We start from the raw sequence: 13562 nt of genomic DNA on the forward strand, positions 1-13562 counted from the left end.
ATGCGGTTGCCATCGCCGTCGCTGCTCTTGCAGTGCCTGACCGGCTTACTGTCTCATGAAAAGGCCGCAGCTCACTGCATCGACATCGTGCCCGGGAGGGATCAGTCCTGCCTATCGTCACCGGCCGCCGAGATGGTCCCATCACAGGTTGCTTGTTTCCAGTCGTTGTTCATGGCAAAGTTACAAGTCCTGCCTGTTCAGAACATGTCCCATCGAGAAGGGCATTTCGTTATCTGCTGGCTAAGCTGGCGTTGTTTGCATCGGTATGCAGGATGTTCAGCCGTACAAGTATGCGGGCAACAATATTGAGATGCACGGCATGAATATATTCAAGGTGATCGATTACTTTTTCCTATACTTGCTACTTGTTCCAGCTTATTTTTGACCATTGCGGCTAAACGGTGTAAGGATTTATGGACTTGTGATTTAATCGTACTGGCCATTTTATGTGGTAGGCTTATAATTGGTGATTTTTGTTGGGGTTGAGTCATTGTCCTGCTGTCTCTCTCTCACGCTCGAACGACAAGAAAGAAGGAGGAATGAGGCAGTGGACAACAAGGTATACCCGGCGCACGAACGCCGCCGGCTGCACGAACAACCACTTTCTTCTACTCAAGCACGAACTCAAGCACCGCAGACTACAACCAGTACACGAAGGGCCTTTTATACCCAAGCTACACACATCAGGCTAGCGATCACATGCAACCACCCACGTACTGAATTGGCTTGCCGCTGCACTCGGCCACCATTAACAGCACTACTCACACGAGCTAACTAACTCACCCATACATGCAACTAACGCAGTGCCCATGCAACGCCCGCCCCGCACTCCTCAGCTCCCGCGCCCGTCGCGCGCACGCACGCCAACGGGACGCGACTGGTTCCAGCGCCCGGCACGGCCACACCCGGCGCATCCGTCTAACCAACTCACACACACTCGCCACGAGCCTGACGCGTCCCGTACGCGCATGCACGCGCACCCGACGCAGTCGCCGTGGCTTATTGCCAACACACAACCTAAGCCACGACTCAGAGGAGCCCGTCGTCCTCGACTCCAACGACGTCCGCCAGCAGCGCGCGTTCCGCCGCCGGCTCCTTCCGCAGCTTGGGGCAGTCCCTCTTGAAGTGTCCGCGCACGCCGCACTTGTAGCAGCGTCCACGGCGGTTCCCGCCGATGCTCGATGCCACGCTCTTGCCGTCGTCGTCATCCCAAGCACCGCCATGTCGACGCTCCCGCGCTGCCCACTGCGCCGCCGTCATGAGCAGCTGCTGACCCCGCGCTCACCATCGTCTTGTCCACGAGCCGAACCCGCTCGTCGAACGCGAGCAGCCGCCCGAACGCCTCGTCGAACGCCATGGTCGCCGTGTCACAGAACTGCTCGATGCCGGCGACGACGGGGAACAACCGATCCGGGACGGTGTCCAGCAGCTTCTTCACAAGCACCGCATCGCCCAGCGTCTCCCCTAGGCTCGCGAACCGCGTCGTCATCCCTGCCAGCCTCCCGGCGTACGCGTCCAACGCCTCGCCGTCCGCCATCTCCAAGCGGTCAAAGTCCCCGCGCAGCGTCGCCAACCTCGCCGCGCGGACACGATCGGCGCCGACGAACCTCACCTTCAAGGAGTCCCATACCTCCTTGGCGGTGAGCTTCGTCGCCACCTGCAGCAGCACATCCTCCGGCAGCGCTCCAAGGAGCATTGCGCGCGCCGCCTTGTCCTTCTTGGCGTTCACCGCCGCGTCGCCCGGCGCCACCGCCTCCCACACGGTGTGGACGTCGAGAATCGCCTGCGCCTTGATTGCCCACACCGTGTAGTTGTCCGGCGTGAGCATCGGCATCGCCATTGACACCGATCCGCCCGCGCCTCCGCCATGTGGTACGATCGCCATTGCCGTCGGCGAGCTCCCGAACCGAAGCTCTGATGCCAAATGTTGGGGTTGAGTCATTGTCCTTGCTGTCTCTCTCTCTCACGCTCGAACGACAAGAAAGAAGGAGGAATGAGGCAGTGGACAACAAGGTATACCCGGCGCACGAACGCCGCCGGCTGCACGAACAGCCGCTTTCTTCTACTCAAGCACGAACTCAAGCACCGCAGACTACAACCAGTACACGAAGGGCCTTTTATACCCAAGCTACACACATCAGGCTAGCGATCACATGCAAGCACCCACGTACTGAATTGGCTTGCCGCTGCACTCGGCCACCACTAACAGCACTACTCACACGAGCTAACTAACTCACCCATGCATGCAACTAACGCAGTGCCCACGCAACGCCCGCCCCGCACTCCTCAGCTCCCGCGCCCGTCGCGCACGCACGCCAACGGGACGCGACTGGTTCCAGTGCCCGGCACGGCCACACCCGGCGCATCCGTCTAACCAACTCACACACACTCGCCATGAGCCTGACGCGTCCCGTACGCGCACGCACGCGCACCGGACGCAGTCGCCGTGGCTTATTGCCAACAATTTTCTGTTTTTAAACTTGTTTTAGGGGAAGTTCAGTGTTGTTGATATTGTGGGACTATCTAGATCAGATCTTGCAGCTACAAAAGGCCAAGGCAAGAGTAATAGCCCTACCAGTTATATCATTGTATTAACGAGTATGTAGAAGTTAATCATGTTGTTTCTTTAGGATTAGGAAAGAAAGCCAAACCGAGTCCTAGTAGTAATAAGATTCCTAGTCCTATTCTATTTTCATAGTCCCTTGTGGACGTGTATAAAAGACACCCTAGGGGTGTTGATTGTAACACCAGAAAAACGAAAAGCAATACAAAGCAAAGGCTCGACACGGGCCTTTAGCCATCAAATCCATCGATCAGTTTTAGTCGTGTCGCTAGTTACGCAAGTTCCGTCAAGTAGCCGGCCGAAGCAAGAATCCCGTAGGCACGCGTGTACAGCTGCATACGCACGTTCAAAAGCCAGCAGAGTACTTGGAAAGGCGAGGATCTGGATTTATCTTTTGCACTAGGGCCCTTGAAATGCTGTCAGAGTTCACTTGAGCTAGTAAATATTCTCAAGAATGAGATCTGTGATGGGCTACTGGCATTCAGAAGCAAACGTGTTTTAGAGGTACTACTCTACCTTCAGTCTATGTAATTTCTGATAATGCTATGCTCCTATGCTTGATTGTTTATTACTGCCCTTCCTTAAACTGATCCCTTATACGAAAGACTGAAACACATGTTATTTGAGGAAAAGCCTCTTGCATCGAAGCTACTTCTTTTGGCTGGGCCTGCTCTTTAGGCCCCTCAGATGCTAAACACGTGTATGGGCGTTTGAATCTTTGATTAATGTGTGGTTCTTCTGGTAAACTGTTTCAGTTATATATTTATCTGATGCAGCTGAGCTGCGGGTATGGGCTTCCTGGGATATTTTCTTGCCTGAAGGTACTGATCCTTGTTTTCTCTTTATTTATTATTTCAACAAAGTAACCTCAGATTTCACTTACCATCAGTCTCCCATGTCATTTACCATGGTGGCATGGTGACATATCTATCTGGTATATTACTGTTCATTATTGTTGTGTCCATGTACTTTCTAGGTCAGTGCTTTTTCGGCCGGATCTCGTTGACTCAGTCCAGATCTCGTTGGGTTCATTATTTACCATGATGGAGGGAGAGTCAAGTCAACTCAGTCCAGATCTCGTTGGGTTCATTTATATGCGACTTCGTCCGGCTAGCAACGAAGCCATTCATCTCACAAGCCTCATCCCCATTTCGTTGTTCCCTTCCCAGCATCTACCCCAAGTGTTGGATCTTCTCCAGGTTAGTGCTTTTTCTTCTATTACGAACCTTGTTGTTTTTCAGATGATCCTAGCACAGCCCTGTTCAGTGGCGAAGCCAGCAATTGGCAAGCTTTGGCTGCTGCCATACGTAATTAACACCTGTCATGTATACTAGGTCTATATGATACTTCATTGATGATTTGAGCTGAGATACATTTGCTAGTTACCACTGCCACACCATAAAATTGTGCCTGCATCCGCCACTGGCCCTGTTTATAGTTTAGTTAAAACAAATATGTTATGGCTTTACGCATGTTTTTCCTTAATTAAAAAGGTACACATGTTTCTGTAAAACAATATGTTATAAGCTATGGATTTCTGTGAGGCGTTTCCGCACAGATAGTAGATTTTATTTCCATTGTTTTGATAAATCCATGTCTTGCAGCAGCTCACATCCAACACTTCTCAGGGACTTAGTTTATGACTGATCTACATCACATGGACTGATCTACATGACATCACCTTGCCTACATCTACTGATCTACATGACATGCCCATGTCGATGCCACGCCCCTTTGCTTAATGCTTAGCCTAATTGAAGCCAGCGTATCGTACTTAATAGTACTAGTATAACACTGCAAGCAAGTACCATACTTAATAGTAGAAAATTTTGTTTCGAGAGTTAACACTGCAAGCAAGTACTGGTCCGTGCTTAATAGTACTAGTATAACAGTACATTCAGTTTTAGTGCTGTAAAATTACTACAACTCTGCAATTATAAGTTTATGACTGCTTCACAGCTCACATAATATCACCTGTTTCTATCTTGGAATCATAGGGATTGTTTTCAAAGATTCAGTTTAGCTTTCTAACATGTGCCTTCAGATCGATTTGAACCAAAAATTAGCATAACACTCATGAACTGTGAGCCTGTAGTGGATGGTATGTTTGATTTTCTTTCGAGTTGATGTGAGATGAATTAAAAATGTCACCATGTAGAGAATTAGAGAAAGCATATGAAAGTATTTTTGCCTGGTACGTGGAAAACCATTACTTGTACAGATGTATGATTAGTAGTTTTGTCATGTTTCCACTCCCTACATTTTTCAATATGCTGGAGAATGAAACTTCTTTTTAGTCTAATTGCTATTATCACTGTGGAGCTTCAAAAACATGGTATGGGATTTGAGGAAAAGCTGCTGCAGATTTTGGGAAAGTGGTATGTGAGCATGTATATGACCATGAAAGTTTTTCAGGTGAACGGGAAACTGCAGCATTTGATATCCTTTTGGGGAAAGGCTACAATGGACCCTCCAAATATTCTCTGCTTACTGCACATTTCATTTTTGTAGAGATTATGCCTGAAGCACCGGGTGTTTGAAATATCTCAAGCTGATCTTCAGAACGATGAGGACCAGGCCTACAGGAAGATTATGCCTGAACCATTTGTCGTTTCTCCTTTGGCCCCGTCTATTCTTGTCCCATCTCTTTGCTACACACTTTTTTAGATTGCAAGTTTCTGCATGTACTAGTGTTGGCTATTATAAGGAAATTGCTTGTTCGCATCGTTTAGAGAACGCTAGTTGGTACTTTTACCCAAACCGAATGTTTCTGAACTTTTTCTGTGGTTGTGTTCAATTTATCCCATGACTATAAAAAAATGTAGCACGCCGAAACACAGTAAGAGGATGTGATAAGAAAATTGTTCAGTTGTTTTCTGCTCGTACAATTTATGCCCAGTTTCTTCTATTTATCTTGTGATAATGTGACTTGGAAAGTATAAATGTTATCATTTCCTTTTAATTCAACATTCAAGTCATCCTTCCTTGCAGATAACGGAAACCTCCATAGGTCAAGCACTATGCCGGGGGTGGTCAAGGATACTGAGATAACTACTGAAACTACGGGTCCATCAAATCTAGAAAGGTCAAAAACTGAGAGGCGCAAACAAAGTAACCCAGCTGATGATCCTGCTAAACAGTTATTGGATGATAAGATTTCCATAAGGAAAAACGTGTGTATACCTGGCCCTCTTATCTTCCTTGGTATGATGAAATGTAGCTTCTTCTTGACGCGGTCCATGTGCTGGTTATGTAAATGTAGGAGGTATTGAATTGTTAATTATGTTAGCTTCTGTATGAACATTGTCATTAATATGTTTGGGAGATAGTTTTTATATGTAATTACATCTCTATAGAAGTTGGAGCTAATGAAATTGCAAGTGCTTTAGTGGGTTGGAACAACATAGTATATACAAATTTGTAAGTTTTGACATACTGCAGTGCATTGCATGGAAGCTTGAAACATGGCTAGATTTACTAATTTGTGTCTGGTGCTGGATTTTTCTCTCTTCTAATCTTCTGCAAATTTAACTTCACACAGCTCAAAATGTTAAATCGAATAGCTACAGTGAAGGATAATCGAACTGTGGTTGTTAATGTACCAAGTACACTAGAAGCGACTCCAATTGACGTTGGAGCAGTGGATGGCTATGCGGATGTTGTAGTTGAACAATCATTTTGTAGTCAGCCGCTCATCTCTTAACTAGCATCAGTGATTCAAGGCCTAGGGGTGTTCCACGATGGGCAACCTTGTCAGTTCAGTCTAGTGTAAGATTTATATATGTGGAAACATCAGAGACCTTGACTCGCAGTTTGCAAACATGTCTTTGAAACACAAGGATATATTGTTAACTATGATATCATGATAATCTTTTGATCGAATATTTTTAATACACATATGAGATTTTAACAACTTGATCTGGTTCCACTTTCTTGACAAATTTGTGCAAAATGTTTTCAGGTACTCAACCTATTGATGCACATGGACATGATGACTCTCTAGCGTTTATGGACCAACCAACCTGTAATCATGGACCTTATTGTCTTGTAGACCATTTGGTGTTTCGAGTGTTTTGGTGCTTGCATTTTGTGCATGTAGATACAAACTTGTGTGTTCTGGACCATCTGAAGTCTCTCATAGTAACCAATAGTCCTTATCTTTTTGTGACTTGTGTGTTCTAGATGATTGTTAAGATGGTCAAAACTATGCTTCCTCTAGGTTAATTTGTTTGTCAACTTGCGTTCAATGTATGTGCATGTTTATAAACATATTTTCATCATGGTGTAATATGTGTTTATCTTGAACCTTCTTGTGGGTGTGAGGATAATAATTGAATATTTTTAGAGCTGATAGTATAACATGTGGCGCACCATGAGCTATACTAATGGCACACCTGGGATGCATACTAATGGCGCACCTGGGAGGCATACTAATGGCGCATCTGGGAGGCATACTAATGGCGCACCATGAGCTATACTAATGGCGCACTGCCTGGTGCGCCATTAGTAAAAAATTCTAATGGCGTGATGCTAGTGGCGCATCTATAGTGCGACATTAGTAGCCAAAACAGGTGCACCACTAGCAGGCCTTTTCTTAGTAATGAGTGGTCCTTCAAATGTAACTCTTTGGTCTGTTGGTCCTGCTCACTTATATCAAAGACAAGATTGAATGAGTATATGTGTGGTACTAATAGTCAATCAGCTTTCACAAAGAAAAAATCAGAATTTTTTTTTACCAGAATATAGGACGAACATCCTCTTTGACACGGAAAACATTAGTTGGTGGCCTCCAAGGTAATGTTCTTGAAATCTTGGATTCCTCTATTAATCCAAGATTCTGGAGAAACAATAGTTAGCTGTTAGAAACTCGTCAGAGCAAAAAATTAAACCAAGCAAGACAAGGAAATCACCATCAGAATTGCTAAAGCGGTCTTTTCCATGTTTAGTGTGTAAAGGTGCAAAGTCTTGAGGCGCGAGAGTTTTGGATAGCAATATGCAGTTTCTATATATGTTCTATTGGATAGTTAATTGAGAGTTTCTTCATCAATTCATAGGATATGAAAATTGCATAGGATCGATAGCAATATGTTCCATTTTGGAATCCTATAAAGATCAATTTCTCTTTAGTTGTAGTGAAACAATTTTATGGGGCGTTCTTTGATCCAAGGTTATGAAAATTGCATATAGCTAGTGATCTCTCTAGGTTCCATTGGATAGCAATATGATATGTCATAGTTATGAAAATTGCATATAGCTAGTGATCTCTCTAGGTACCATTGGATAGCTATAGTGATCTCTCTAGGTTTCATTGGATAGCAATATGCAATATATCTAGCTTGTTGCATATATATATATATATATATATATATATATATATATATATATATGTATGTATGTATATATATGTATATATATATGTATATATATATATATATATATGTATATATATATATATGTATGTATATATATGTATATATATATGTATATATATATATATACATATATATACATACATATATATATATATACATATATATATATATATACCATAGTTAATTTACGATTTCTTGATCAATTCATAGGATATGAAAATTGCATAGGATAGCAATATGTTCCATTTGAATCCTAAAGATAATTTTCTCTTTAGTTCTAGTGAAACATTTTTCCTTGTTGCAGCAGTATGTAACATTTGTTCTATTTTAAATTGTTGTTGTTGCAGTAGTTACAAGCATTGTCCAGAATTCATGGACTTCCTTCGCAGCAGCATCAGTTTTGCTACCGTTGACATAATGAACGACAAGCTGAAGATGGGGCACAACTTCGGTATTGAGATACCAGCTGTATGCCTCATTGATCTCCAACGGGAATTCATGCTTCGACATGAGAGGACTTCGATGGCTCATATGGCAGTCGCCTTGATCGACGAGGAGTATGCTGATATGAAGACCAAATTCCCAAAGTCTCAGCACATATTTTGGGAGAAGACAACACTTGATCGTATCAACATTGAGTATGCATCAAAAGATGCATACGTTCCATATGAGTTGTACCGCAAGATTCGAGTCGTCAACTATGGTCGACGTCACCTCAGAGCAGGTGGACATTCTGATTCAGACGATTCAGACGAGTAGTGTTCACAACGGCGAACGCTTGTGTATATATATATATATATATATATATATATATATATATATATATATATATGCTAGCTATTATTATGTACTGTTTGGACTAGTATCATTATATACTGCTTGGATCAATTTATATATGTCTAGTTTCTGTTTGTGCCATTATAGTTTTCAAATTTGAATGGTTTAGCCCTTTCTAACTTCATTTGCTACTTTTCATGGTATCATGCATTTCCCACCTCAGAACTTTTGTACACAAAGTGCATCCAGTTTTTGCCGCAACCCTCTCAACTTTTTAGCACTTGCTATGTGGGTGAAATGATGATACCATACCAACTTTCAACCTATTCAAAGTTCATTTGTAGTGCTTTTCAATTTCTGGGCCATTTAGCTCAAACAATTCAGTAAATGCATGAAAAATACTAAATGAACTCAGAAAGTGTTGAAAATTGATGATGCGGCCTTGAATGGTGCATTTTGAACACACAAAAAGTCTTGAGTTCAAATAAGTTTTAAAAAATGAAATCCCTTTTGTATTCAAAAAAATGAAATCCCTTTTGTAACAGATGAATTTTCGTAAAAAACCCTAATACTTCAAAAGAGATTGTCTGATTTGTACACGAAGTGCATGCAGTTTTTGCCGCAACCCTATCAACTTTTTAGCACATGCTATGTGGGTGAAATGATGATGCCATGCGAACTTTCAACCTATTCAGAGTTCATTTGTAGTGCTTTTCAATTTATGGGCCATTTAGGTCAAAACAAATCAGTAAATGCATGAGTAATACCAAATAAACTCGGAAAGTGTTGAAAATAGATGATGTGGCCTTGAATGGTGCATTTTGAACACACAAAAAGTCTTCAGTTAAAATAAGTTCAAAAAATGTAATTTCTTTTGTAACAGATGAGTTTTCGTAAAAACCCTGATACTTCAAAAGAGATTCTTCGATTTGTACACGAAGCGCATCCAGTTTTTGCCGCAACCCTCTCAAATTTTTAGCACATGCTATGTGGGTGAAATTATGATACCATGCCAACTTTCAACCTATTCAGAGTTCATTTGTAGTGCTTTTAAATTTCTAGGCCATTTAGCTCAAAAAACAAAATCAGTAAATGCATGAAAAATACCAAATGAACTCAGAAAGTGTTCAAAATTGATGATGCGGCCCTGAATAGTGCATTTTGAACACACATAAAGTCTTGAATTTAAATAAGTTCAAAATATGAAATCCCTTTTGTAACACACGAGTTTTCGTAAGAAACCCTCATGCTTCGAAAAAGATTGTCCGATTTGTACACGAAGTGCATCCAGTTTTTGCCGCAACTCTCTCAACTTTTTAGCACATGCTATCAGGGTGAAATGATGATACCATGCCAACTTTCAACCTATTCACAGTTCATTTGTAGTGCTTTTTAATTTCTGGGCCATTTAGCTCAAAAAAATCAGTAAATGCGCGCAAAATACCAAATGAACTCAGAAATAATTGAAAATTGATGATGTGGCCTTGAATGGTGCACTTTGAACACACAAAAAGTCTTGAGTTCAAATAAGTTCAAAAAATAAATCTCTTTTGTAACAGATCTGTTTTCGTAAGAAACCCTGATACTTCTAAAGAGATTGTCCGATTTGTACACGAAGTACAACTAGTTTTTGCCGCAACCCTCTCAACTTTTTAGCACATGATATGTGGGTGAAATGATGATACCATGCCAACTTTCAACCTGTACACAGTTCATTTGTAGTGTTTTCAATTTCTGGGCCATTTAGCTCAAAAAATTAGTAAATGCGTGAAAAATACCAAATGAATTCAGAAAGTGTTGAAAATTGATGACGTGGCATTGAATGGTGCATTTTGAACACATAAAAAGTCTTGAGTTCAAATAAGTTCAAAAAAATGAAATCCATTTTGTAACAAATCTGTTTTTGATTAAAACCGTGATACTTTGAAAGAGATTGTCCAATTTGTACACGAAGTGCATCCAATTTTTGCCGAACCCTCTCAACTTTTTAGCACATGTTATGTAGGTGAAATGATGATACCATGCCAACTTTCAACCTGTTCAGAGTTTTTTTGTAGTGCCTTTCAATTTCTAGGCCATTTAGCTAAAAAATGAGTAAATGCATGAAAAATACCAAATGAACTCGTAAAGTGTTGAAAATTGATGATGTGGCCTAGAATGGTGCATTTTGAAAACACAAAAAGTCTTGAGTTTAAATAAGTTCTAAAAAATGAAATCACTTTTGTAACAGATTTGTTTTTGATTAAAATAATCATTTAAAATAACCTAAAACCTTTCAAATTGAATATAAAGATTAAAAACACAGTAATATTAAATAGGAGGAAAAAGAATCACTCAAAAATTTATTTTTTAGTAAAGTTAGTCACAAAATAAAATAAAAAAAGTAAAAAAAGAAACAAAAAAACTAAATTTTTTTAAAAATGCCACGTAATGGGCCACCACGCGTGAATACGACTAGAAACCCACCCTGAGAATTGGGCCAGAATTCAGGCAGAAGGCCCAGTAGGCCTACAGGCAGTAACAAATTAGGACCGAAAGCCTGCATTTGAGAGGTGCTCGAGTGGGTCTACGCACCAATGCTTACAAACCACTCTCAGGCTCTCTCGGCTAGCGAGGTGGGACTAAACATCCAGCCGCATCGCGGCTGTGGCAGGCACAAGCCTTTAGTCTCGGTTTGTCCCACCAACCGACACGAAATACGCCCTTTTGTGTCGGTTGTCGGCACCAACCGGGACTAAAGGTCTCTTCTTCCCGCCCTTTGGGCTGTTGGAAATTGGCCTTTAGTCCCGGTTTGCAGCACAAGCCGAGACGATAGGGGTGCATTGGTCCCGGTTTGTGCCTCGAACCATGACCACTGGTTTTCGCATATAGATGAGAGTTGTCGAAATTTTCCCCCAAACTCTCCCATTTGCCCCCCGAGCCCGTCCTCCTCGTCGTCGCCGCCGTCCCGAGCCCGTCGTCCTCCTCCTCGTCGCCGCCACCCCGAGCCCGTCCTCCTCCTTGTTGTCGCCGCCGCCCTCCTCCTGGTCGTCGCCTGTGCGAATACTTCCAAGACGAGCACGGCCTGTGCGACACGCCTCACCTAGTTCATGATAGGCGCTTCAGCATCATGCTGGATGAGGACTTCGAAGTGGATACAGTAATTCACAACGACAAATCTTTTTTCGTAATTAAGCATGACTTCTTTTGCTTCAACTTATAATTTTTATTTTTTACTATTCTACTAGTGTATCCCCTGCCATGCAAGAATTTATTTCTTGGATAAGATTGGTTTCAGTACTGGAAAAATTATGGAGGTAAAGATAGTTCACTTGAGGACCGAGCATGGTTATACTTTTGCCGTAAAGTTGTACAATGCAGACACCTACTCCTTTTTTGAATGCAAAAGTTGGGTAGCACTATGCAAGGCTCCAGTTGATTTGCATACGCCTCCAGTTGTACCATTACGTGAGTTTCTCAACCATATTTATTAAGTAATTTATATTGTTTATTTAAAAATAGTTGACAACTTATTTTCATTCTTCCAAAAATATACGGAAGATGATAGACAGAACCTACTACTACAATGATGAAGCGGAATTAACTTATAAGGAGAAAAATCATCTTGTCGCATTTATTAATAATCTTGAGAATTATAATAGCTATCACCAAACACCTCCACATTATGGTCAATACGTGCCACTATTGCACGTGGTGAACTACGGTAACATGCATGGAGATTGCATGGTAAGATTTTCTACTATTACGACATCCGTGCATCTTTTGCATAAATTCTTGTAAAACTAAACTATATTGCTAGCTACAAAGTTATTACTATGTTTTTCAATAGAAAATCCCGCAGGATTGTGTGCCTCATCTGATGTTTCCAAGAGGTCGCTTTGATGTTATGAGCATACAACCAACACAGCCAGGTCAGCCTATGTATATTCATCACTCTTGTCCATACCAGATTTCTAAAACCGATGAAATAACAATCAAAGATTCGAAAAAATGTATGGTCAATCGTAGAGAGCTACTTGAAAGCAACATTGTGCGTAGGCCAAGAATTGGAGACAGGATGATCTCCATTCTCCATAATGGAGAGGCAGGGCCTATCTTGTTTTATGATATTCTACCTAAGAGAGGGTAGAGTAGGTCCTATGTGAGAGGACTAGGTCCTAGGTCCAGGTTTTGAGGATCCAAAGAATACAGACAAAGTCTTCAGACTCAAAAAGGCTCTGTATGGTGTCAAGCAAGCCCCTCGGGCATGGTATGATACATTGAAGGAATTCCTCATGAAGAAAGGCTTCAAACCTGGTTCACTCGATCCAACTCTTTTCACAAAATCCTATGATAATGAGCTGTTTGTATGTCAAATATATGTTGATGATATCATATTTGGTTGTACTGACAAAAGATACAGTGATGAATTTGCCTACATGATGAGTGAAGAATATCAGATGTCCATGATGAGGGAGCTGAAATTCTTCTTAGGTCTTCAAATTTGTCAACAAAGCAATTGAATCTTCATATCACAGGAGAAATACCTCAAGGATGTTCTCAGGAAATTCGACATGCACAAATGCAAAGGTGCCAAGACTCCGATGCCTACCAACGGTCACCTCGGCACTGATGAAAATGGTAAAGATTTTGATCAGCAGGTATACCGTTCTATGATTGGCTCTTTATTGTATCTATGTGCATCTAGGCCAGATATAATGCTTAGTGTTTGCATGTGTGCACGTTTTCAAGCAAAACCGAAGGAATCACACCATAAGGCTGTGAAATATATTCTTCGATACTTAGCTCACACACCAACACTAGGATTATGGTATCCCAGGGGCTCCAATCTTCATCTGGTAGGGTATTCT

General features: G+C 42.0%; 2 protein-coding genes across 2 annotated transcripts in view; one reads left to right on the top strand and one right to left on the bottom strand.

Moving 5' to 3' along the window:
* LOC123444835 lies at positions 1–6787 on the top strand. Its single transcript, XM_045121730.1, has 7 exons — positions 1–147; positions 272–334; positions 2490–2602; positions 2926–3067; positions 3319–3384; positions 3540–3762; positions 6525–6787. The coding sequence occupies exons 1-6, from the start codon at positions 1–3 to the stop codon at positions 3567–3569; spliced, it is 561 nt and encodes a 186-aa protein (XP_044977665.1). The 3' UTR covers positions 3570–3762; positions 6525–6787.
* The window catches only part of LOC123395519 (probable methylenetetrahydrofolate reductase), a 24420-nt gene continuing 16898 nt past the window's right edge, over positions 6041–13562 (bottom strand). Inside the window, exons 4-6 of the mRNA XM_045090523.1 lie at positions 7300–7373; positions 7141–7210; positions 6041–6082 (exon numbers count right to left, since the gene is read on the bottom strand). Coding sequence (XP_044946458.1) covers positions 6041–6082; positions 7141–7210; positions 7300–7373 — 186 coding nt within the window. The remainder of the gene's footprint in view (positions 6083–7140; positions 7211–7299; positions 7374–13562) is intronic.

The sequence above is a fragment of the Hordeum vulgare genome, chromosome 1H (assembly GCF_904849725.1).
Source record: "Hordeum vulgare subsp. vulgare chromosome 1H, MorexV3_pseudomolecules_assembly, whole genome shotgun sequence".
NCBI lineage: Eukaryota > Viridiplantae > Streptophyta > Magnoliopsida > Poales > Poaceae > Hordeum > Hordeum vulgare.